This window comes from Euprymna scolopes, chromosome 6 (genome assembly GCF_053919585.1).
Source record: "Euprymna scolopes isolate OS-2025 chromosome 6, ASM5391958v1, whole genome shotgun sequence".
Classification (NCBI taxonomy): Eukaryota; Metazoa; Mollusca; class Cephalopoda; order Sepiida; family Sepiolidae; genus Euprymna; species Euprymna scolopes.
The window spans coordinates 92,550,312-92,574,908 of record NC_136487.1 but is presented as its reverse complement, the minus strand read 5'-3'; the positions used below and the strand labels follow the sequence as shown (position 1 = coordinate 92,574,908).

Below are 24,597 nucleotides of genomic sequence, written 5' to 3'. Positions count from 1 at the left end.
CAGAACAACCCTTTTGGAATATTTTATGTAAAATCCATTTATTGTATTTAAGTTGCATTCAAGTTCTTCATATCCTCAAGCAAGTATACATGATTTTTGGTTTGGTTATTTTGTTTCACAGTACATCAACCACTTTTGAGTTATTCATACTAAATTCAACAACTTTGTAGAAAGCTCCAATGTTTCAAGTTTCCTATATCTTTCATCATTAGTTTGTAGTGCTTGATTTGATTGTCTTGTAGTGGATTCTGTTATTTTCATTCCTGCAGTACATGATTAAGTTTTGCAAAGTGGTAGGGGTTATAATGTTTATGTTTGATGTATTTTAAGTCAGGAAGCCAGTAGGGAAGTAAGAGAGGGAGAAAAAGGAGAGGATGGGAGGAGAAGGCGGATGTTTTTGTTTTGCAGAAAACTGTTAAGTTTTGCAAAGGTTTAGAGGACAAAAAATGTTTTAATGTAAGGTGCATTTGTGTCAGGAAGCCAATATTCAGACAGCCTGATCTGATAGAACCATCAGATGTAGAAAGGAAGATATAAAACATATGTCAGTTTATTTTGTTGTTGTTTAAAAAAAAAAATCCTATGCAAATAGTCTAAAGTGAAAACACTGACAAATTCCAAGCTTTGTACATCATTTCTTGTGCAACTATTTTCAGTTATGTGATATTCTATTTAAGGAAATTAATAAAACAATAATAATAACTAGCAGAACGCTATGGAAATCCTGTGGTGCTATCTACATCAAGCTGTATAATTTACTGTTAATAATCTTATTGGTCCACCCTCGTCCGTTTGTTCATTTGTTATAATTCACCAATTCGGCCATAAAATTCTCAATAACTACTCATTACATTTTTCTAAAATTTTGTATGAAGTTGCAACTACCCAAGGGAGAAAATGTAACATTCTCGAATTCTTGATAAAAATTCTGGTTGCATCACAAGGGGGTAAAAAGGGGTCAAAATGGCCAAAAATAGTATTTTTCAGGACATAGAATCTTTTCCAACCATTAGATTTTGCTGAAAATTACCCAAAAGCAACATCACATGGACATGCATCTGGAAACGTAATATTTGACCCTTAGAAAATTCTGGAGCTTCATCACCAATCACCAGCTTTACTGATTGAACAATTGCATTTTCTTTTGTATAAATATGTGCGAAAGGTGATAACATATCGACAAACATGAAATGTTTTGGCATATCATTATGTAAATTATTAAAAAAGCTTTTTGTCAGTAAAAATAAGAGATTTTCTCTACAACATTGAGTAGTAGTACTGCTTTTATAAAAAAAACTTAACATTAGCATATAACTATTAGAGCGAATTATATTATTCTATCAAACTCTTATTATTTAAAAATATTTTTAAACCATTAAAGTATTTATATAAGAAAATGTACATTAAAAATGTAGAAGGCAAAGTGATCAGAAATTTCTTTGTTGAATTTTATTCATGGCTGTTTAATAAAATCATTTCAAATATTAAAAATAGGAATCATTTCTTTTTTGCTTAAAGACAAACAATTTCCAATAAACAGAACCATTAACTAATAAATTTTAAGTTACCTTTTTAGTGTTGATATCAGCTTGGCTTCGATTGACTACACCAATAATACCTAATTTAACAGGGATGACATGACCACACAGAACCTCCATCGCATCAGTGCCAGCATCCATTAAGTCAAGTTTAGTCACAACAGCTAGTGTGCGTCGACCTATGTATAAGCAAAATAACAAACTTATCAGAAAGTAAAATTGCGTGCAATTTTGTAAAAATAAAAAAAAGTTTCCACAAAAAAATTCAAGAACCAAGAATAAAAAAGTTAACAAAAACAAAAAAAAAAGTTAACCAAAGGTTGTTTTATTATGGTAAAAATAAAAAATAATTATAGTTCGGTTTTGAAGATACATTTTAATATAAAACTACAATGAAAGGTTATTTTTAAAACTATAATTAGGTGAAGCGAAAGAAAGAAATCTTATTTTAGGAGTATTTGCAATGTTAGATTAAATAAATATAAAAACTGTTAATCTTTAGTCTGGTGAAAAAAGAAACTTATTCTTTTGAAAAATTAAACCATAAGGAGGTAAAAAAGAAATTGTGTTCCAATCGTCTTTGCAATATGAGCCTAAGAAAAAAATAATAATTTAACTATCATAAATTGGGCTATAATCAATCACTAAAGTGGCTATTCTTCAAAAAACAAAATATTAAAGAAGTCAAGATATGCTAAGTACCTTTACCATATGATTTTTATTTTGTTTTTAAAAAGACATTTTTATTGTAAAAAGCAAAAAATCTTATTTTGAGATGTTGTTGTTGATGTATTAAATAGAACAATGAATTTAACATTTTCAAAAAAATCCAGTTCTCAATATTACTAACACCATGAGCATTTCAGTAAAACAATATTTTCATTACTTGTTTTATATAAAATCATTTTACCTACTATTATGATAAACAAATAATTTCAATAAAGGCCAATTTGAATAGATTTACATACAACTTTCACTGAAAATAAATTTCAATACATCAAGATTTACACTGCAGTCGTTGTATGAATTATGAATAGAGACAGCTGGCATAACCTATATATTATATAAATATGTGATCAGCAAATTAAATCTTTTGCCACTGTTTATTTGCTTATTTTTAATATTTGAATGATAGGAAATTTAATGAAAAAATTGTTAAAAGTTTAGCTTTGAATCATTTTTAAATATAGAATAAAAACATTTTAAATCTTTTTTTCTTTTTTCTTTTTAAAAAGAACATTTTTTCTTTTGTAAAAATATTGTTATTAAGAAAATAGAAAGAATACATTATAAAAAAAAAACATCACTAAATTGGTATCATTTTATCAAAATTTTGATTTAATAAAAGATAGATTTTAAGGAGTTTAAAGAATTTAAGCTTTTGCTAAAATTCCTGTTAATTCTAATTCCTAATTTTAACATTTTCAATATTTTTACTTAATAAATGTAATTTGTTTATTTAAGTTTTTGAAAGCTTTGTTGGAAAGGAAAAAAATCATTTTAAACAAACCCCACAAATGATATAAAATCCAGGATGAATTCCTTGCAATTTTTTAATACAATTTACTAAAATAATAAATATTGTAGACTTATAAAATAGTATCAGTAATATACAAATTATGATAATACATTTTAAGATATAATTATTTTTCTCTGCTGATAAAATGTTGATATACTATTACATTTGTTAATAAAACTTTTACCAAAACTTTGTTTGGAAGATGTTGAATCTGAATATGATTCTCAGAATATAAATATTCAAAGATTAAGCTACATACACTTATGTATAAAAAAACGCTATTTATATAAAGATTGATTTGAGATTAATGCAAGGTAAATAAATCAATATAAATAGGAGCAACCATGCATATACACATACCTTCTGGATCAACTTCACGAGCCAGAGCAAGAGATTCTGAAGTAGCCATATCTGTATTTGCAGCAGTTACAGAGAGAATAATAGAATTAGGATTTGATATATATTTCAGGCAAAGATCTTTAATTTGATGCTCAATGTCTTCAGGTTGATCTCCAACTGGCACTTTGGTTATTCCTGGCAAATCCACCAGAGTTAGATTTACTACATTTTGTGAGTAGATCTTCAGATTAATAGCATCCCCAGAGACGCCCTACAATAATTAAAAAAAAATAATAAAAAAAATTATTCAGTTTGAAAAAAAAAAAAGACAAGTGACAATTTAGTTTGTATCCATTTCTGTTTAGTTCAAATTAAAATAAAAAATTTTAAAGGTAAAATAAATTGTAATATTGATTATTTCTAAAAAAAAGCACCTTTTTTAAAAAAAAACAAAAAAAAAACACATTTTAAACATTTTTTTATAATAGCATTACTAAAAAAATATAGATTACAAGAAGGGTAAAATTAAGGTACTCTTGCATAATTTGGCATGAATCCTCGTGAATTCCCATCAAGCATGGATCAGGTGAGACCGGCAATCATCGGTGTCAGCCGAGCATCGTAACAGACGCAGACTAATGAAAAAACAAAACAAACCAAAAAAATACAAATAATCCAAAATAACAAAAAAAACTCGAAAAATGAAAATATGTTTATTTCATTTTAGTATTTAAATTTTTTTTTTTTTTTTTGCAAAATATTTATCAACAGAAAGTTTGTTTTTTTTCTCCAAGAAAAGATTTTTTTAACTGTATAATTGTTAGGTGTAAGTACAAGTTTTTTTTTTTTGTTTGTTTTGTTTTCTTTTTTGTAACTGTATTTTTTTTTGTTTTTTTTATTTTCAAGACTTGTTCAGTCAAGTTCTTTTGGTGGCACTGTCCATTTTTTTTTTCTTGTTTTTTTTTTATTTTCAAGACTTGTTCAGGTAAGTTCTTTTGGTGGCACTGTCCATTTGTACATCTTCAGGAGAAACCATCCTTTACACACAATATTTTTTTAAGTAAACATTTGTGTTTACAATTGTTGTACCTGATTTTTGGGGGACAGCAATTTCTTCGCCTAACAATATGAGATTGTTTTCACTTCTTTTTCTAACATGTATAGATTTATTTTCTTGCCTGTCATTTTTCTGTTTGGTAAGTTTGAAAATATATTTGTCAGCTTTTTTTTTGTTGTTGGTTTAGTCGCTTTCTTCCTATTCAAATCCCGTTTGCTTCCATTTAGATAGCGCTTTTTCATTGGCCTATTCAAACTCCCAAAAATTCAATTAAAAAATATAATAAATAAATAATAAGTAGTCAGAAAATAAAAAGTTACCCCCACTCCCTTAATATCACCTTAAAAATTACTAAAAACATAACAGAAAAAAAACTAATTAAATAAAATAAAAAGTCGAGTTAGCGTTTCAACAATTGAACAACACTCGGCTGACACCGATGATTGCCGGTCTCGCCCGACCCATGCTTGACGGGAATTCATGAGAATTCGGGTCAAATTATGCAAGAGTACCAAAATTAATTCCCCAAATAGAACAGTTATGCACACTTTTGTGTCCCCTTATAGAGATTAAAATATGATACTAAACCAAGAATCTCCTAACTACGACCCACAGGTCAAATCTGTTTCATCAAAATCTTTAATCCGGCCTACGGAGTTCTTATAGAAAACAAAAATATCCAGGAAAAATTTTAAAATGGAAATGTGTGAAAATAGTATGGTGGTTTTTCTTTTTGTTCAGAAAATGATTAAAAGTATGGGGTTTTCAGGAACTGGTTTCACTAAAAAGCAAAGCTAATGAGCAGAACAGTATAAAAAAACGTTCAGGTCATTTTTTTTTTTTTTTTACATTTTGGTGTGGGTGTCTCTAAGACGTCAGCCCCCATTCAAAAACTTTGGAGACTCTTGTACTAACCCTTATGTCAAGAATCTGTATTCCAATTTTGATCAAAATCCATTACATGATTTTCATTCTAGAAAATGTCTATAATCGAAGGAAAAAGAAATTGAAATTCAGTGAATATTGCTTAATTGATGCCTAACGACTATGGATTAAATTTAATGCAAATTTGATATATTTGAATTTTCAAATGTGCGTATATTATACCCCCTAAAAGCCCTTTAAAATAGTCTAAATAAATTGAAAATTGAGGAAAATTAAGTAATATCTAATACCTATGGTTAAAATTTCCAAAAATCTGACATATCTGAATTTTTACAAAGAACTTCTGCCACCTTTTATTCCCTTTTGCCCAAAACTAAATTGAACTAAATATAGCCTACACTTGGACTCCTTATGTTTGATAATTTATGATTGCTTAATTAGTTTACATGTGTATCCTGTACATATAAATATACCCAACTTTATACAAATAGATATATTAACATGTTTTTTAAAGATTTTTATAAAATATTTTAATTTAGCATCCAAAATAGTAACCTTCCAATAAAAAAAGTCAAATTTCGACTTCAAAAATGTTTAAGAATTTAATAGAAATAATTTTACAGAAAATAAAATGATTAAGAATTTAATCATTTTACACTCCCCCCCCCTTAGATATTGTAAAAACCTTTGTCAATTAATTATTTTGAGAAAATCTGATAAAATACTACAATCTGACAAATTACACAGAAGTATCAACATTTTCAATAAAAATAAACTTAAATGTTAAAACAGAGCGAAATTACCTTGTTGTTTCCTGTCATTCTTTCAGTTTCATTTTCAATTTCTTGCCGCACCTCTTCAAAATCTGTATAAAGTTTATTCTTTGTATGTAAAAACTTTCCCCATTCTTCTAAAGTTTGGCCATCTGAAATATAAATAATGATTCTCTCCTCAATTACCTTAATCATATAATAAAATATATTTTTGTCCTATGGATAATTAATCTTACATGAACAAGCTTTCTATTTTCTACAAAACATAAAAAAAAAAAAAAAATTTAAATCAGAACAAAAACCATCAGAAACAAAATAACAAAAGCAAGGATCAGCAGATGGTATGTTAATCTTGAACTGTTTTAGGAAACTTATTTAAAATAAAAATAAAAAAGGAAAAAGGAACTGTTGAATAAATTAATTTTAAACTAGTAATAATTATACCTAAAAGAACATAAAAAAGTTGAAACTTTTTTAATTAAAAAGATGTTTTAAGGATGGAGAAATACTTTCTTTCATTAGGAAATAATTTTAAAGATAAAACCAAAACCCGAAACGAATTCATGGATTATTTCAGATCGTTTTCCTCATCTTAGTTGTTGGCATTTGTACAATTTGTACTCTCTGATCTTTTTCATGTGTCTTTAGTTAACTCGAAATAAAGTACTCAAAGAAAGCCAGAATATCATGGCTGAAACAGTGTGAAAAATAGCAACAACAAAGAAAAGAAAAATAGCAACAACAAAGAAAAGAAAAATAGCAACAACAAAGAAAAGAAAAATAGCAACAACAAAGAAAAGAAAAATAGCTGATGTGTTTGCCAATTCCCACAATGCATTAGCTTCATCAACATAATCAGAGTGTTGAATTGCTATGATGATGTAACAGTCAAAGTTTCTATCTTGTGTCATCGTATTCTCAATAGCAGTTTTCACAAACATTATTTATAAAGAAATATTGTCAAGTGAAATTGAGTTTTATAAATTTCAAGTTTTATTCTTTTTCCAAAGCATACATGTATATACAGAAAACTCCCAATGGCCTTCCTGAAACTTTGCAAAATAAGTTAAAATTCATGCATTATTTTATTTTTAAAAACAGATTATAAAACCACTTTTATTAGTTTATATTGAAGAACAATATAAGTCAGTCATGGAACTGTATATCTCCACCTAAAAATATAAGGATAGGTAAAATTTTATCTAAGCCTTACTTTTTCATAATGTATGAAAGTTATGTGATGGAAATGTTGATCACAAAAACTATTTATCTGATCTGCCTAAAATTTTGCATAGTGGTTTTTGTTATCAAAGAGCATCAGATCACTATATCAAAATTGGAAAAATCAGAAGTTGAATTCAGAAGGTTATAAGGTGCAGAACTGCACTAAGGATAAAATAGGGAGTCTCCATAATGAACAGAACCAAAGTTATCACCAAAAGTATGGCTTTCACATTTGCTTTAACCCTTGACCTAGATATTCTAAAATTAAATCAATTATGGACCAATATTTTTACCAAGTTTGGGTACGATTGGTCATGGGATGTGAACACTCGGCTGAACATAAGCAATAAATGACAAACCAAAAACTCAACTAAAAACAAATTTTTTTAAATCCTAAACAAGGTATACTGTCACTTGAACATAAGGGGTTACTATTTGGGATTGTGTCTAACAGAGAACAGTAGGGAATTGAGCAGCAAAATGTCTGTAGTGAAAGTAATAAAAAATAATATCAAGATTAACATATATAGTTTAACAACTATTTCTCATGGGTAAAGAGTTAAAGCACCACATAATGCATCAAATACTCTTTGACAGACAATTTATTTAAATATTTAAATGCTAAGCACAATCTTTTTTCTTTAATAAAGTAAACATTTAAGAGCATTTTCAATATTTTTATTTTTAATTTTACATATTCGTTCACAAATTCAAATAATATCAAAGAAATCAATAATCTTTTGTATACAGCTGTTGTTGCTTTTGCTATCACTAATATTACTGTCAACAAAACAATCAAATTCTTGAAATGGAAACAATATTGCTTTGGATAGCATAGTTAAAAATTGCTACTACGAAAAGATAAAATATAAAATTAAAATATTAATACATAAAAATGGGTTAAAGTGTTGATTCTCTTACGAGTTGAATATCCTCTGTTCAAAATGTTTAGTATTTATCATGCAGAACGATTACTTTAGAAGTAGCAAAAGAAAAGGAATGGGGTTAGTTTGTTTTGTACTACATGCTAGGATTAAGGACTTCATCTGTCCTAATTAGTTTCCAAATTTAATGATAAAATTTCTCATAAGAGTGGTAAGACACTTCTAAACGTTTCTGTTAGTGGTGTTACCATTTTTACCATTTTTCACTTGTTCAAAAATCTTCAAATATATTCTATAGATTATTATTTATTAATCCATCTAAAAGCATATTCATTAACGCAACACAAAACAGTGATATTTTAAGAACTTCAAGTGTTTTGCTTTTGAAAATATAACTATTTTAGTAGAACGCCTACTAATGCAAAGCATTTTTATGGTCAGTCAGTATTAGTTAAGACATCTGGTTTCAATGCCCACAAATAAAAAGAAATGGAAAAAAGCACATTAATCAATCCAAAACCATTGTTTCTGACGTGTTTTAATGATTGAGAAATACTTCTAGATGGAGATCTTTTTTTTTTTAAGATGGTCTAGAAGTTAAGAAATTAAGTCCTGCTAATGAAATGTAAGCAACAGTAAAAACTGGAAGACAAATAATAATCATTAGAATGAGTGTAACGGTAATATTTAGAAAGTAAAAATAATAATAGTGATAATAGAATAAAAAGAATACTAATAAGTGTACTATTAATACAACCACTACTACTAAAAACTCGAAACATCTTAACATTACTTAAGCAAAAAAAAAAAAAAACTTCCACGGATTAATATGGGAGGGGAGACTATCTTCAAATTCTATTCTAAACTGGGAATGGGCAAAGGACTTAAAGTAGATATAAATAAGTCCCTCTTACCATTTTTTTTTTTTTTTTTAAATGGAGAGTTTTTTTTAAATGCAGTGGATGTGTTATCGGCAGCTCTAGTAACTCTCGCTTCTCCTTTTTTTGTCCCTCAGTCCTCATATCTAATGGGTGATGTTTCTGACAAAGGGTGAAGAAAAAGCTGCTTCCCAGGTCGGTAATACTTTCTGAACAGTAGTCTGAGATGTCAGAAATTTTCTGTCTCTATGTCTATCCTTGTGGCCATATCACTAGTAAGGGTGCTGGAGGTAAACGTTTTCATCTGGGCTGACGTTAACTGCCTGATAGTCAGGGACCCGAACTTTGGAATAACCACTAAGGAGGCTGTCCTATCAGCAGGTGCAAAGTACTGGGGCTGCTGTATTGCCATTTGGTGAATGGATTCTTGACCATGCAGTAGTCTCTGGTGGGGCCTCTCAATGCCATACTAGTGGGTAATTGTTATGGCTTTACCTTATGTGCCACAAAAAAAAAAAAAAAAAAAAAAAGAAATTTCCTGTTTCCTCTCTTACTTTCCCTCTCTGTTCTGCTCTAACCAAGTATGCTGACCTGTTCCACAAATCCCAAAATCCTCAACATGAAATATCTCAAAAAAGAAAACACGAATAAACCTAAAACCCCATCCTCCTACTACCATGTCTCCTTCTCCAACATCAGGGGTTTACGTTCTAACCTTCCAGAGGCTGAAACCCAATTACAGGAGACGAAACCTGACATATTCTTTCTAAGCGAAACTGGAATAGGGCTGACCACCTCCCTAGATGAGTTCATAATTAAACGATACTCTAACTTAACATCTAAATCTGACCCCCAAGATCGCCACAGGCATGGAATATGTGCCTACATTAAAGATGGCTTCCCGTGTGGCAGGGATATCTTCAGAGAAGACTCTAATCTACCTTATATGTGCTTCCGGGTTGCACTTGCTTACACCAACACATTTATATTTGCCCTCTATCGCCCCCACAACAGTGGAGTTACTATCTTTAAGAGTATATCAGAGAAAATTGACCACATCCTGTCTGCTCATCCCTCGGCTAAAATTCACATTTGCAGTGACTTCAATGTCCATAATGTGGAATGGCTGACCCACTCAAATAAGACTGATGATGAAGGGAGGTTCTGTCATGATTTTGCCATTGTCTATGACCTCACTCAGATTGTTCACAAGCCCACCCGTGTGCCCGATACTACCGGTCAGTACGCAAGCCTTCTAGACCTTTTTCTATCCACTTCCCCTGAGCTATGCTCATGTTCCATTCTATCTCCTCTGGGATCCTCCCACCACTGCGTTGTATCAGTTAAGATAATGAAATATAGTAAATCTACCTCTCCACCATACTGCATACCGATACTCTATAGCGGACTGGGATAGCTTCCATACATTCATAACTGCTCTACCTCTTCATTCCATGTTTAAAAAGGATGTGTCCTCTATAGTATCAGACCTGACCGAATGGTTACTTGTAGGCATAAACCAATTCATACCATCCAAAAAATTCCAACAAAAACCTAACAGCCAGCCATGGTTCTTCCCTGAATGTGCTGCTGCCATCGCACACAGAAATCACTTTTTCCATAGCTACCAACGTAATAGATGTACTGAAACTAAAGCTACTTTCAGGACCACCAGCAACCACTGTAAAAGAGTAATAAAAAATGCAAGAGAACTATATGCTCAATCCGTTAAATCCAAAGTAGCTGAGCAGCGGCTTGGTTCCCACCAGTTCTGGCAAATAGCAAATAAGATCCTGAACAGAAACATGCGTTCTATCACAACCATTATCAATGGACCAGAGGTCATCTCGACAGCATCCGACAAAACCAAACTATTTGCCAAGAACTTTGCAGCAAATTCTACCCTGTGTGACGAAGGCCATCAACTCCCCATATTCCCTCCTATAACAGACAACATGCTATGCAACATACAAATATCTGTGCGCGAGGTCGCCAAGCTAATCAAGAACCTTGACTCCAGTAAAGCAATTGGTCCTGACGGTATTCCAATTATAGTGTTAAAAAAATTACAACCAGAACTTGCCCCCATACTTACAAAACTGTTTAAGCGTTGCCCTAAGGAGAAGTGCTTCCCAACACCCTGGAAAACCTCATCAGTATGCCCTGTATTTAAGAACTCAGGTGATAAGTCATCTCCCTCTCAGTACAGACCAATAAGTCCTGTGTGTCATGAGTAAGTTGCTGGAATCCACAATAAATAGAGAAGTAGTCAACCACCTCAGCAGAAATAACCTTCTTAGCGACACGCAATATGGTTTCCGTTCTGCTAGATCTATAGGTTATATCTCTAGGTTATATCTCATAGGATTAGCAAATCTCTCGACAAAGGCTTCATTTCTAGGGCAATTGCTCTTGACATATCAAAGGCATTCGATAAGGTTTGGCATAAAGGCCTACTTCACAAGATTTCCAGCCATGGTATAACTGGAAATGTTTTCTCAATCATTAAATCATTTCTCTCTGATAGGCTCATAAGAGTAGTGGTTGATGGGCAGAAATCAGAGGCCCACAGTATTAATGCTGGAGTCCCTCAGGGGTCCATACTGGGCCCAACTCTCTTCCTGATCTACATCAATGATCTCCTAAAACACATACTAAAATCTTTTGTTGACATCTATGCTGATTACACGACCATCTATGGCAACACGTCAAAGGCCATAAATGATGATGTTCTCTCTGATTCTCTCTCCTCTGAGCTTGAGCACGTGGTACAGTGGAAGAGGTGGCTGGTTACCTTTAATTCATCTAAGACCAAGCTCCTATCTCTACATCATAAACGCTCTGATCCCCATTTGGCATCAATTGAAATTAATGGCTCTTGTCTAGGGGAGGCCCCATGTTTTGATAAGCTTCTGGGTTTGACCTTTACTCCTGATCTTAAATGGAACACATACATCAAGTCTGTGGCCAAGGTCGCTGGGAAAATGGTGGGATCCTTCTACCGCTCCAGAAGATATCTTACTAATGATGCAATTCTCTATCTATATAAAAGCCAAGTAATCTCCAAGGATGGAGTACTGTTGCCACATTTGGGTAGGAGCTGCTAAAAACAGCCTATCCTGCCTTGACAGAGTACAAAATAGACTTTGTGGCTTGGTGAGGGATGCCCTTTTCTCTTCCCTGCAACCTCTTTCCCACAGAAGAGATGTAGCAAGCTTATCTTTGTTCTATCGTTATTTCCATGGCAAGTGCTCGTCTGAGCTCCAGTCATTGGTCCCCCCTCGCTAATCTTTTTCAAAAAACACCCGACTAGCTGAAACCACCGTCAATAATTTTACCCACTCCTTATCTGTGCCTAAATCAAAACATAGATTCCATGAACAAAGCTTCTTTCTTAGAACTGCACGCCTGTGGAACTCTGTTCCGCTTGCCTGTTTCCCTCCCGACTTCAACCTGGATGTCTTCAAGTCCAACACAAACAAATTCCTGATGTACCGCCACCTTAAGTAATGACACTTTATCAATTCTCCAATACTATTACTACACTATCCCATTGATTACTGTACACACAATAACCCTTATCCCCGAGTGGCCCTTGGGCCTTGATAAGTGGTGACCTCCATGTAAAAACAAAAAAAAAAAAGTTGGACCATATTGAATTTTTATGTGAAGTTTGTGTTTGCAAAGCTATGTCTTTTGTAGAGAGGAAAAGTGGTTATCATTAATATAGAGATTTGTAATAACAAAGGTTCGTAGGAAATCATCTCAAGTAATCATGACTATGTAGACAAGAAATTAACAAAGAGATTAAGACTATAAAAATGCACTTACCTCCCGATTCTTGTTTCCGGTTTTCTATCTCTGTCTTACTTATATGTATTAATTGCAAAACAAGTGGTCTTCGTGTAACAATACCAGAACCTCTTGGAAGGAAATCTCGACCAACAAGACATTCTATCACAGAGCTTTTGCCAGAACTCTGGAGAAAAAGAAAAACATTTAAAGAAATGGTTTAAATGAACTGTTTTTTTTTTTTAAATCATTCTTTATAAAATAGATATGTTTAATTTTGTGGAGAAACAATCTAAAACATGCTTTAAAAGTAATTTAAATAATTTTATTAAAATGTTGGTTTTATTTTAAACTAATTCATTAAAAATGAAAAATATTTTTATTTGCATTATTTTGGTTACTATTTTTAGCTTGGTGGTTGTATTTATGTTTCGGACAATGCAAGGTCTTCAGGTACACTTTGTTGAACTTGAGGGAAAATACAGACATTAAAAAATAGCTCTTCCATCATTGAAAATAATCATCTAACTTAAAGTAACATGGGAAAAACAACTTAAATATAAAAGAGAAAAAATTGTAAATTTATAAAGAAAAAAGTTAAGTTTGGTTTACATCCAAATTGCCGATATAACATTATTGAATAACATAAGTTATATTTAAACATAGCAGTAACTTATAATGTCCAGTGTTATTTAAAACTGTGCTCATTTTAAATAATATTCAGTTTTGATTAGGCACAAAATCTACATTATAATTAAGAACATTTATTTTTTAAAAATAGCTTCAGAGGGGACATAACAAAAAAAAGGGGGTTAATAATTAGAATTATAGAAGGTTGCCAAGAAATTTCTGCATCAAACATAACACAGACAAGTGGATCTCAAAAATAAAATTTTGAAAAGAAATTTCATTAAAAACAATATTAAGTTCAAAGTAAAACATTGTTTAAACCAAAAACTCTGCATTTTATTTGTTACGAATGTCTATTATTTCAAAATGTTACATAATAAATAACAGTAAATATCAATTAAAAATCTAACAATTTGCCTCCATCCAAATTTCAAGTATCATCTGATAATTCAAATTTGATGATCATCATTTTGGGACATAATATGGATTCATGAAAAAGAGCTTGAGCTACCTGGTAAATATAACCGTTGAACCAGGTGGCCAGAGTGATTGAAACAACTGTACTTAAAGACAGAATCTTAAAAATATCTTTTATTTAGAGTCTCTGAAATAGTGGATGAATGTCCTATCCTCAACAAAATCAAACTGAAAACAAAATTGGAAAAAAAAATTGGAAAAAAAAAAAGGTGTGGGGAGTAGTTAAAAGGCGATCTCTCTCTCTTGAAAATAAGCAACTACAAAACTTTATGCATTTCCCTAGCTAATATCTGAGGCAATGCCATGTCTTTTACAGTGTCATTCTGCAATTTAAAAAAAAAAAAAAAAAGCTTTGCCCTTAAGTGAATAGATATTTATTAAAATACACTTTTATTTCTAATAAATGTTAAAAAATATCAACCCATTTGTTATATTTACTATTGTCTTGCTCACTAACTCTGGTCACCCAGATTCTAAAATACTAATTCATATTTATAATGCATATATAAATACAGATGCTGCTAGGTATTCATAGTAAACCTCCAACCCTCCCTGATGCATGAAAATCGAAAAGGATGTAATAAACTCTGTATCCTGTATCCTTCAATTTACCCATGAATTTGTTGTGTGTAATTATGTATTATTCTCCTCACCCACCCCCAATAAAATTTTAATTGTTAATGTACAACTATTTCTTGGGTATTACCCTCCTTATATGATTGCTCTTACCTTAACCAAAACTTGTACATTTAAAGTTAGCAAGAAAGAGTGGAGGGTACTAAGTTCAGGCTGACAGATGAAAATGCAAGGATCAGATTCAAAACCTTAAATTTGGCTTCATTTCATGTATTAGATTATAATACAGTATGAAAAAGAAATTGTTAAGCTTTTTTTCTTTTTTTTTTAATAAAGTCTAATTGAAAAAAAAAAAATCCTTAAAATTTTATATGCCTTTTTATATATCTTGAATTTGGGCCTACAAAATAGAAAGAGTTGCAAAATATTTTTATACAATTATTAAAAAAGAAATTTAAATCAACCTACTAATAAAATATTTTAAAACTTTAATTTGTTTTGTTTTTTTTAGCAAAACAATTTAAAAATAGCATATAAAAATATCCCAGCATAAATCTATCAAAGATCTTTCAACTAACATTCACTGTAAAGTATCATTAAAACTAAATACAATCATAAAAAATTTAGACCCCTCCCCACAATAAAAGTTTTATGGCAGGAAATTTAAATCACTTATAAAACTTTTAAACAGAAAGTTGACTGAGCATAATTCAAGATTTTAAAGCCACCATTTATTTAGTGAATGTCAAAAGGATTGAGCAAAAATGACCGGCCACATTTCACATTTTGGTAATTTAGAGATTGAAAGATTGAAGAAAATGTAAATTAATTTACCATTAAATTCTTTATGAAAGTTTTGCAAATGATAAACAGTTGTTTTGAATAAATAAAGTTTTACATCATAATTTTGTTCAATAGCAAATCATATCAAGATTATAGTCAGATTAAGTTAATTCATCATTTGATAAGTCCTGGTTTGACATACAAATATCACCACTAATTAAAAAAAATTCATATGCTTTTTATCAAGCTTCCAATGGTAAGTGTCAAAAATTGAGCCCAATCAGATTATTAGTTTACAAATTACAGCTGTTTAAAGCTAGTTTTCCAAGTTTTCAAAAGAACGAGAAAAATCTGGATTTTCTGTGTTGATAAATCATTGCTTTCTGATGGGGAAAAGAATACTGTTCAAGCAAAGTAATAGCTTGATAAGTGTTATTCGAACTCTGATTCATAGGAAACAATTTAAATGTGGTATGCTGACTTTAAACAGGCATACGGAGATAAATGATGAACACTCAAGTTGCGCAAATGCAACAGTCATCCCAAATCATGAATTGAAGTTGTATGAGATAGCAGAGGAGTTAAAGCTATGAAAAGGTAGTGTATTAACCATTTTTCAATGAGTGTTTAAAGTAGGTGTCACATTTGCCCACAGTCAATCAAAAAACAACGCATCCACAATTTAGAGCATTGTTTGCAAATGTTTCAACATAATAATGGATGAAACATGGCTCCACAACTTTACTCCAGAGTCAAGTCAGTACTCAGTTGAGTGGACAGCAGCAAGTAAAAGTCATCCAAAGATAGTTTTGGCCTCCATATTTTGAGATGTGCAAAGTATTCTGTTCATTGATTACCTTGAGAAAGGAAGAATAATTAATAGTAAATATTATGTAGGATTATTAGTGCATTTGAAGAAAAAAAAACTATAAAAAAAACAAACAAAATGGCTACAATTAAAACAAAGTGTTTCATCATGCCACAAGTTAATCACAATGATGACAAAACTACCATGAATTGTGTACTTCACATTGCTTCTGAGCACACCTATTCTACAGATTTGGCCCTACCAATTATTAACTGTTTGCAGATCTCAAAAGAACGCTCCAAGAAAAGAGATATGGTTCAAATGAGAAACTGATATCTGAAACTGGAGCATATTTTGAGGCCAAAGAGAAATCATTCTGCAAAAAAGGCATAAAATTGTTAGAGAAGCATTGGAATCGGTATATCACTCTATAAGGCGACAATGTTGATGAATAAAATCAAATTTTGCCTAAAAGTTGTTTTATTAGGACTTGTTGGGTGATGTGTTAATTGCTAATTTGAATTTAGTTATATTACAATTATTTTCATTTTTATGATTAACTAGTTAATTATCTGTTTTTCCTCTCACAATTGAAAACGTTCATATGCAGATGAAGTGCACACAGAGACAAACAAGCAAGATCTGAGCTTAGTAATATATTCAGTGTTATCTGGTTATCGTGAAAAAGTGCTATACAAAAAATGCTTAGCTAAACAACATCATAGATATTATATATAGTTCATGAGGAAATATTTTGGAGAAGGGAAGGGGGCACAATTTAGCTGAATGAAAATTGTAATAAAAGTTTATTTGCTTTTGATTTTCATTACTAACCACCAGAGGATTACTGCTGTTGACCAAGGGAATAATCTACCAGGCATGTGTATGCAGTATGATGATACATATAAGTGAAACCTGGCCAATGAGGGCTCAGAATATGTGTTAAATGGAGAGAAAAGATATGAAATCGATAGAATGGATGTGTAATGCAAGTCTTTAAGACAGACTTAGGTTTGTTGACCTCAGAAAAAGACTAAATCTTGAATAGTATGGGGAGATGTGTGCAGAACAGGAGATTAACAGTAAGGCCATATTGAAAAGGCCAAAGAAAACATGTCAAGACATGATAAGAATGAACTTAAAAGAAAGAGGGATAAATAAAGACCTGGTCAGAAATAAGTTATTTTGGAAGCCAATTTCTAAAAACCATCCAACACATGTGAGCATGACAAACAAACGTTAAACTAAATGTGATGATAATTTTAAATTCTATGATATGTAAAGAATATTTTGATGGACATTTTTCTGGTTACGTACACTTCCAATATATTTAAGTAATATAAGACAATTGAGAACCTCATGCCTGAAGAGGAAAAAAGATTTCACTAAAAGCAAAAAACTTCATTCAAAAAAAACAAAACTGACAGATTTCTTGCAATGGTTTGATGTCTCTAATATTAAGTACTAAAAAAACGAATAATGCAAATGATTATAGTATCCATTTGTTGAATGGACGTGGAATTAAAAAATAAAATGACTAAGGTGAAGAGTCACATAATACCATAATAAAATTGTCAGACAGGATAATCATCACTGATAATGCATATAACTTTTCAAATTATTTTTTTTTCAATGTTATAGTTTTAAACTATTTTATTCAATTAATGTAATAACTAAATCATACCATAACTAATTTAATTAAACTTCTCAAAAATCCAATTTATAAAGTGAGGAAATGGTTGTTTTAAATAAATATATAAACTACTTTTTGTGCTAAACAACAAAATTATAGCTAGTCTATAAAATTCGTTTTGTTAAGTTTTTCTGATAAAAAAGCCAATTTTTTTCAACTCCATGAAATAAGGAAATAATTTTATCTTGTATTTCTTGTGTATGAACAATAAATGTTGTAAATCATAAGTTGCAAAATTTTAACTCCCTATGTAAATTATTTTGTTCTTTATTTGTATCGTTGTTAAAAGAAAAAATGAATTTCAGTACTTGTTTCAATTTACTTTGTTTATTCTAAAAAAAAAAAAATTAAAAAAATGTAAGTCTTTGAACAAAACTGGGAAGATACATATATTTAGTTAAAATAGTAATAATAATTGAATGTAGATATTTTTTTATTGAATAAAATAAAATAATTATAAAAGTTATTTTTATTCCTAATACAAAAAAATGACCTTGAATCTAACTTTAGTTTTCATGAGAAGTAAATACAAAATCATTCATAATCTAGACATTTTTTAAATCTTTTACTTTTATTCACCCCAATCAAGATATATTGACTTTGAAGTGTAAGTGTCTATTATAGTAGGAGGCAACGTGGCAGCAAATGTTTGTTTATATTACATTCAAACTTCTGCATGTTGGTACTGTTGGAGAAATAGAAAGGGAATTTCAAAGGCCAGCAATTCATGGAAAGAAGTTATCAGAGTAGAAAATCTTCTGGCACCTGGAGATCTTTACAGTGAATGGGTGGGATTTTGCTGCTAGTTAAGTGAGTTGGGAGTATTTACATTGAGGGGATCCAAATGCAGTAAGTTAACTGGAGCATAATCCATGGAAGTACTAATAAGACAAACACAGAGATACAACTTTATGGTGAAGTGACAGAGGTTGAAGCTTGGCAAACCATGTGGGATCTATTAGGTCAGAAGTTCTTTTTTGCACCCTATCCAACAGAAAGAGGCTAGTAGTTGGTGCATCAGTCCAGACGTAGCAGTAGTATTCCATGCATGAGCAAATGCTGACTTTGTAGATATATGGCAGATGTGATAAGTTTTCTAGCCCAGTAGAGGGAACTTATTTTCTTTAAATTTTAATGATTAATGATCTTTAACTTATCCTGATGGACATATAATGCCCCCCCCCCTTCAATATCATTATTCAGTTGTTGTTTTTTTTTACCTTCTTTTAGTGTTAATTCAACCACTGAACATTCAGAGAAATAGTGACTCATTTCAGCTAATTCAACTAGTGTGTTCATACACACCACAAACATGTAAATTAGATAGAAAAATAATAGGTCTCTTTACTTCTATATTATCCATATGGATAACAGAAAAGTAAATGGACTTATTTTTAATGATGCAAAAATATGTCTTAACAGATATGTCACAGTTTATGAATTTGTTAAAGAAATTAAAGAGGTATAAATAGTGAACACAAACAAAAATGTTTTAAAACATGAACACTTTTGGGATTCTTCCATACTTAATTTTAAGCACCTTTTGAAGAGGGTTTGAAGTAATGAAAATTTTACTTATTTCTCAAAAAGTACACTGTAAACAAATTCATTTTTCCCTGAATTTTAAGCAAAAACCATTTTATAAAATTGAATTATTTCCCACTAAATTTAGTAATTATTGTTAAAGAAACTATGTGAAAAAAGTGGTTAATACGTTTGCTTTTATTTTTTATTGCCATTATAATGTTTTTAAAATCTTTAAAAACTTTATTAAATCCTCCTACACACACATAAATTATTTCAAAAGAAACAATTTTTATAAAAACTATATTTAAATTATTTTTAAATACATTGTTTCTGCACAAAAAATTGCTATCGCTAATTCATAAGATTATGTTTCCATAGAGATAAGCAATTGTCACTGATAATCAAAATATTCTGCTTAGAAAAATGTTCGAGGTTGGCATATTTCATAAATTCTTGAGAAGTTTGATTCAAAAGAGAATTTTTGTTAATGACATGTGCTCTGGAATTTGCCAACTTTGCTTCAAGTACCTCATGGCTATCAGCATATAAACAGTGACGCATCTTGTTTAATAGAGTTTAATAGATTACAGAGAAGAGCAAGACTTATTTTCAGGAGATCATACATTCCCTAGTAATATCAAGACATGTAGTTACAGTGAAGTGATTTAAATAGCACCTTTGGTATTTGATTTGATATGTTGTTGACAGTCTGAGTTTTGATCACCAGTTTATCCAGTTACAAATACATCCAAGTTGATTACTAAAAGTTAAAAATATTTTTAGATCATTTAATATGCAATCAATAATATTAATGTGTTGTGATTAACAGATGATTTGAAACATTTGAAAAGTATGATTAAATTATTTGCAATTCCAAGGTCCCTTCAATAAGTTTCCAGACTTTTTGTACAAGCATTGAAAATTGTTGTAGACTCTTGAACATTCAGCATGTTATTGATATACATTTTATGAGATGACTAACCAATTTTTATGATTTCGGGTTAAAATGAACAGCAACAGCAGGAATTGGAATACACCTTACCAAAGCCTGATTGTCACAACTGGTGAATTTCAAAAATGCAATCTGGACATGAAGACACCTTAAAAAGAATGATGCAATGAAATTCTGTTTTAAACTTTGGAAAAGGCAACAGAAACGTATGGAATGCTTCAGACTGCTTTTGGACCATCTTGCATGAATCAAGTATCAATTTTTGAGTTGTATAAGAGATTCAAGGAAGGCAGAGAGTCTGTGAAGGATGATGAGAGGTGTGAGAGGAGTAAGGAAGTCAGAATTCCGGAGTTAATCGGCCAAATAAAAACTTTAATGGATAAGGACCATCATGTGTCTATAAAGACAATAAGTGCACAGTTTGATGTCAGTGTCAGTTCCTCGCCCTCCCTATAAGTCCAAACCTTGCTCCCTATGACTTTTGGTTATTCTCTAAGCTCAAGAAAAACTTTAGAGGCAGTCGTTATGAAATAATTGAGGAGATTACTTCGAAATGGACTAGAGTTTCATGTGTATACTATCAATAAAAGTGGCCATACCAAAAAGTCTGAAAACGTATTGAAGGTACCTTGTATTTCAGAAAACAACATCTATCATAAGCAATTTACTGTGTAATTTTACTCACAGTTGAAGAGAATTTGGGGATTAATACCTTTCCAAATAGCATTAGTAAATGAAATAAATTCAACTTAATCTTAACTTGGCTTAAGCAATTCCATAAGATTATCACATTGATACATCAGTTACTATAAGATCACCAAAGTCAGTACATAGATGGGTGACTGTCTATGAATATTAGGTGATATATACAAAACACAATCCTAGTGGCCTTGCAAACTGAAAATCAGTTATCAATCTGCAACTGCAAGAAACAGTCCTGACCCGTTTACTTCATTATGAAATGCATTAACCAGATATTGATGACGATGACGGATTCCAGATAAGAGGTTCCATAGTAACTATAGATTAGTTAGAAACATTGTAAATACAAAGTAACAAATATACAACTAAAATGACAAACAGAAAGATTCAAAGGAGACTTTTTATTTGCAGTATTGATTATGAAAGTATAAACAAAGAGGTGAGATAACTTTGCAAAAGAGTTCAAGTTCAACAGAAATCTCCAGATTAACATTTATTTAAACAATCAAACCAATTAGAATTCAAATATTTTATAGAAAAGGATCTGTAACAACCGCTACATACGCACCGTTTTCAACGCTCATAAGCAACAGAACATATAAGCACACAAGGTTGCGATGTGACTACCCACATACATGTGCGCAGTGATACAGCAAACAGAACTGGAACATTTGAGAACATCGTTATATAATGATTTGCCGCAAAAATTAAATCAGTTTATTTCCACAAGACTGGATATCAGGATAACTCCACCAATGAAAGGCATTAAAATCCCCCGTCTTGAATTTGTGTGCCATGCACAAGAACCTTAATTCTTATCATGGAAAATTACCACATCAACCAAGAATTTAATTCTTCTTTTAAACAATGTTATTTCGAACTATTGTTTCTTAAGTGATGAACACACACGCATTTCGTTTACATGCTTTAATGCCTGTTTTTCTCTCTCAAAAAAAATTGCATTAATTTTAAGCCATGTATGACACTTTTCATAAAAATCAGTAATTTTAAACTTCATGTTATTCTCACAAAATTCTCATTACAAGAAAACATGTTGGAATGATTTGAACTAATATTCCTAATACGTAAATAAATGTTATTTCATATTAATACAGTGATTTCGAGTTATTTGTTAAGTGTTATTATTTTCCAGAGTTATTTCTATATTTTTATTTTATGTATGTGAGGATGTGATCTGGTGAGCTCTTTCTATTAATTAGCGATTAATTCATTAAATTTTCCTTTAACAGTCCTGCGAATACTCTACTACTTTCGACTTCAAGAGATTTCTGCACCTGTAAACTTGGTCTTAAAAATAGATGACTAGGGCTATGACAACAGCATATTATTTTCATTGTTTTGACTCTCGGGTATATATCCGACACACAATTAATCAACCGAGAACCACATCACTCCAATAAAAACATATAAGATATCAATGGATATATACCTGAGAATCAAAACAAGGAAAAGAATATGCTGTTGTCATAGTCCTACTGATGACTACTCACACAGGACATGATTGCTCATTTTGAATAGCAGCACTGAATAAATAACGAGGGCGAAATTGAGTAAATAATAACTCCTGCAATATACAGACTGTATAATTGAAGAATTACCAGACGAGCAGCGGACCAGAACACTCATGCAGCACAAAAATGGAAACAACACAGTATCATCAAATTCAACTACGCTGACACTGGTTAAAGTCCTGCCTTTTTGAGAAGAGGATCCCACAGTTTGGTTCGCACATGTAGAAACCCAATTTTATACACAAAGGATCCATAGTAAACTTACAAAACCCAACCACGTCATGGCGTCGCTATCACACAAAGTACTGGCTGAAGTGCATGATTTAATAATGGCCTCACTTGGATTGGTTACATACGACACTTAAGTCAGAATTGATTAAACGAATGTCAGATTCAAAACAAAAATGCCTCTGCCAGATCCTCATGAAAGAAGAACTGGGTGATAGGAAGCCTTCTCAACTTTTGAGAAGGATGAAGCAATTACTAGGTGAGAACTCACTCCAACCGGACATTTTGAAACAAGTATTCATCAAGAGACTGCCATCTGGAGTCCAAATGATACTCGCATTCACTCAGGACGAAACAGGTTTGGCCGACTTTGCCGACAAAATTATGGCGGTCACAGCGTCAGTGTCCCCAGTCAACCAAACTGCAACCATGACCATCTCCTTCACCACACCTGTATTAAATAGTGGTGTGCACATATCGTGTGTATATATATTTCAGGGCATTTATCGAGTGTGTATATTGCTGTTGACATTTATTGGGTGACATTTTAACAAGGGGGGATATATTTATAAAAGAGGCTGAGACATCTTGCCAGGTCAAATGATTGCACCGACTGCCATTAAAAGCACTCTAGACCCGACTAGCTATACGTCTCGCTTGAAGTACATGTAGAGACCATTACACATCAAACTAAGGTCTCAAAAAACTACGAATCACCTTATTTGGATTATCACAATTAGATTTTTGCTTCAACTTTTTGTTGTAAAGTCAAAATATAGATTGGGGAGGAGGGGGAAAATATTGTCCTTTCATAGTAGTAATACTGGTAACTAATATGCATATGACAAAATTTATGTCATGACGAAAGATCATTTTCCACACTGAAATCAATTTTTACATTTCTTGGGAAAGCTCGTCCTATCAGAGTCTGTTGAACAAAGAAAATTATAAACTGAGCCTAATTGATTCATCATCTCGTCATAGTAATGTCACGGATCTTCTTAACACTCTTTCATCATCTTGCTCTATAATATTTCATTACAGCAGGTAGGTCATCATAGGTGTATTACAAGTCCTCATAAATTCTGTGCAGCCTCCTCACAGGTATTGAAATAACACGTCTTTTAAGGTCTCCTAGATTTTATTCTTTTGTATAGAATATTTGAACTTTAGTCAGTTTGATCACTTAATAGATGTTGATCTTAGTTTTCTGTTGTATTGTTTTGTGAAATTATTTCAGTTTTTTATTTATACCTCAATAGTCATGCCGCAGGTGAAAAGTCTCCTTTGAGTTTTTCTGGTTGTCATTCTAATCACATATTTTTTTTTACTTACAAATATTGTAAACCCAAAGTAACTTATGGTCACTATGGAATAGTGCTTAATGCTTACTGTGATGTAAAATCATTGCATGGCTATAATGCAAGAAGGGCCAGACGATCACCCCTCCCTTTTTTTAAACAGTCAGCTGACACTCCCTCCTCTATCTGCCTATGAACTAAAAGAGCGGAAACAGTCCAGACAGACAAACACCCACTCATCTCTCTCTCGCGTTCTCTCTCTCTTTCTCTCCCCTTATTGTACTCTCTCCCTTCCCAAAAGTAAAAAAGGAAAGAAAAGATTATAATGAAAGTGGGTAATTCAAAGAAGGTGGGATGAAATAGTATTAGCAGGAAACAAAAGCCAAATGCACAAAAACTTTTTCAGGGAATCATTCTATGCCAGTGCTTACTACAGATGCCCAAAGCACCGTGTTTCGTTAATCAAGCTATGCTATGAATACATGGCATATCAACCCAC

At 31.5% G+C, this 24,597-nt stretch overlaps 1 protein-coding gene across 2 annotated transcripts in view; it reads right to left on the bottom strand.

Annotated features, from left to right (window-relative positions):
• LOC145277792 (dynamin-1-like protein) overlaps positions 1 to 24,597 on the bottom strand; it is a 103,510-nt gene that overhangs the window by 58,972 nt on the left and 19,941 nt on the right. For both annotated transcript variants that reach the window (XM_080129608.1, XM_080129609.1), the window contains exons 2-5: positions 12,929 to 13,076; positions 6,142 to 6,263; positions 3,418 to 3,667; positions 1,569 to 1,717 (exon numbers count right to left, since the gene is read on the bottom strand). In XM_080129608.1, the coding sequence (XP_079985734.1) occupies positions 1,569 to 1,717; positions 3,418 to 3,667; positions 6,142 to 6,263; positions 12,929 to 13,076 (669 nt within the window). The remainder of the gene's footprint in view (positions 1 to 1,568; positions 1,718 to 3,417; positions 3,668 to 6,141; positions 6,264 to 12,928; positions 13,077 to 24,597) is intronic.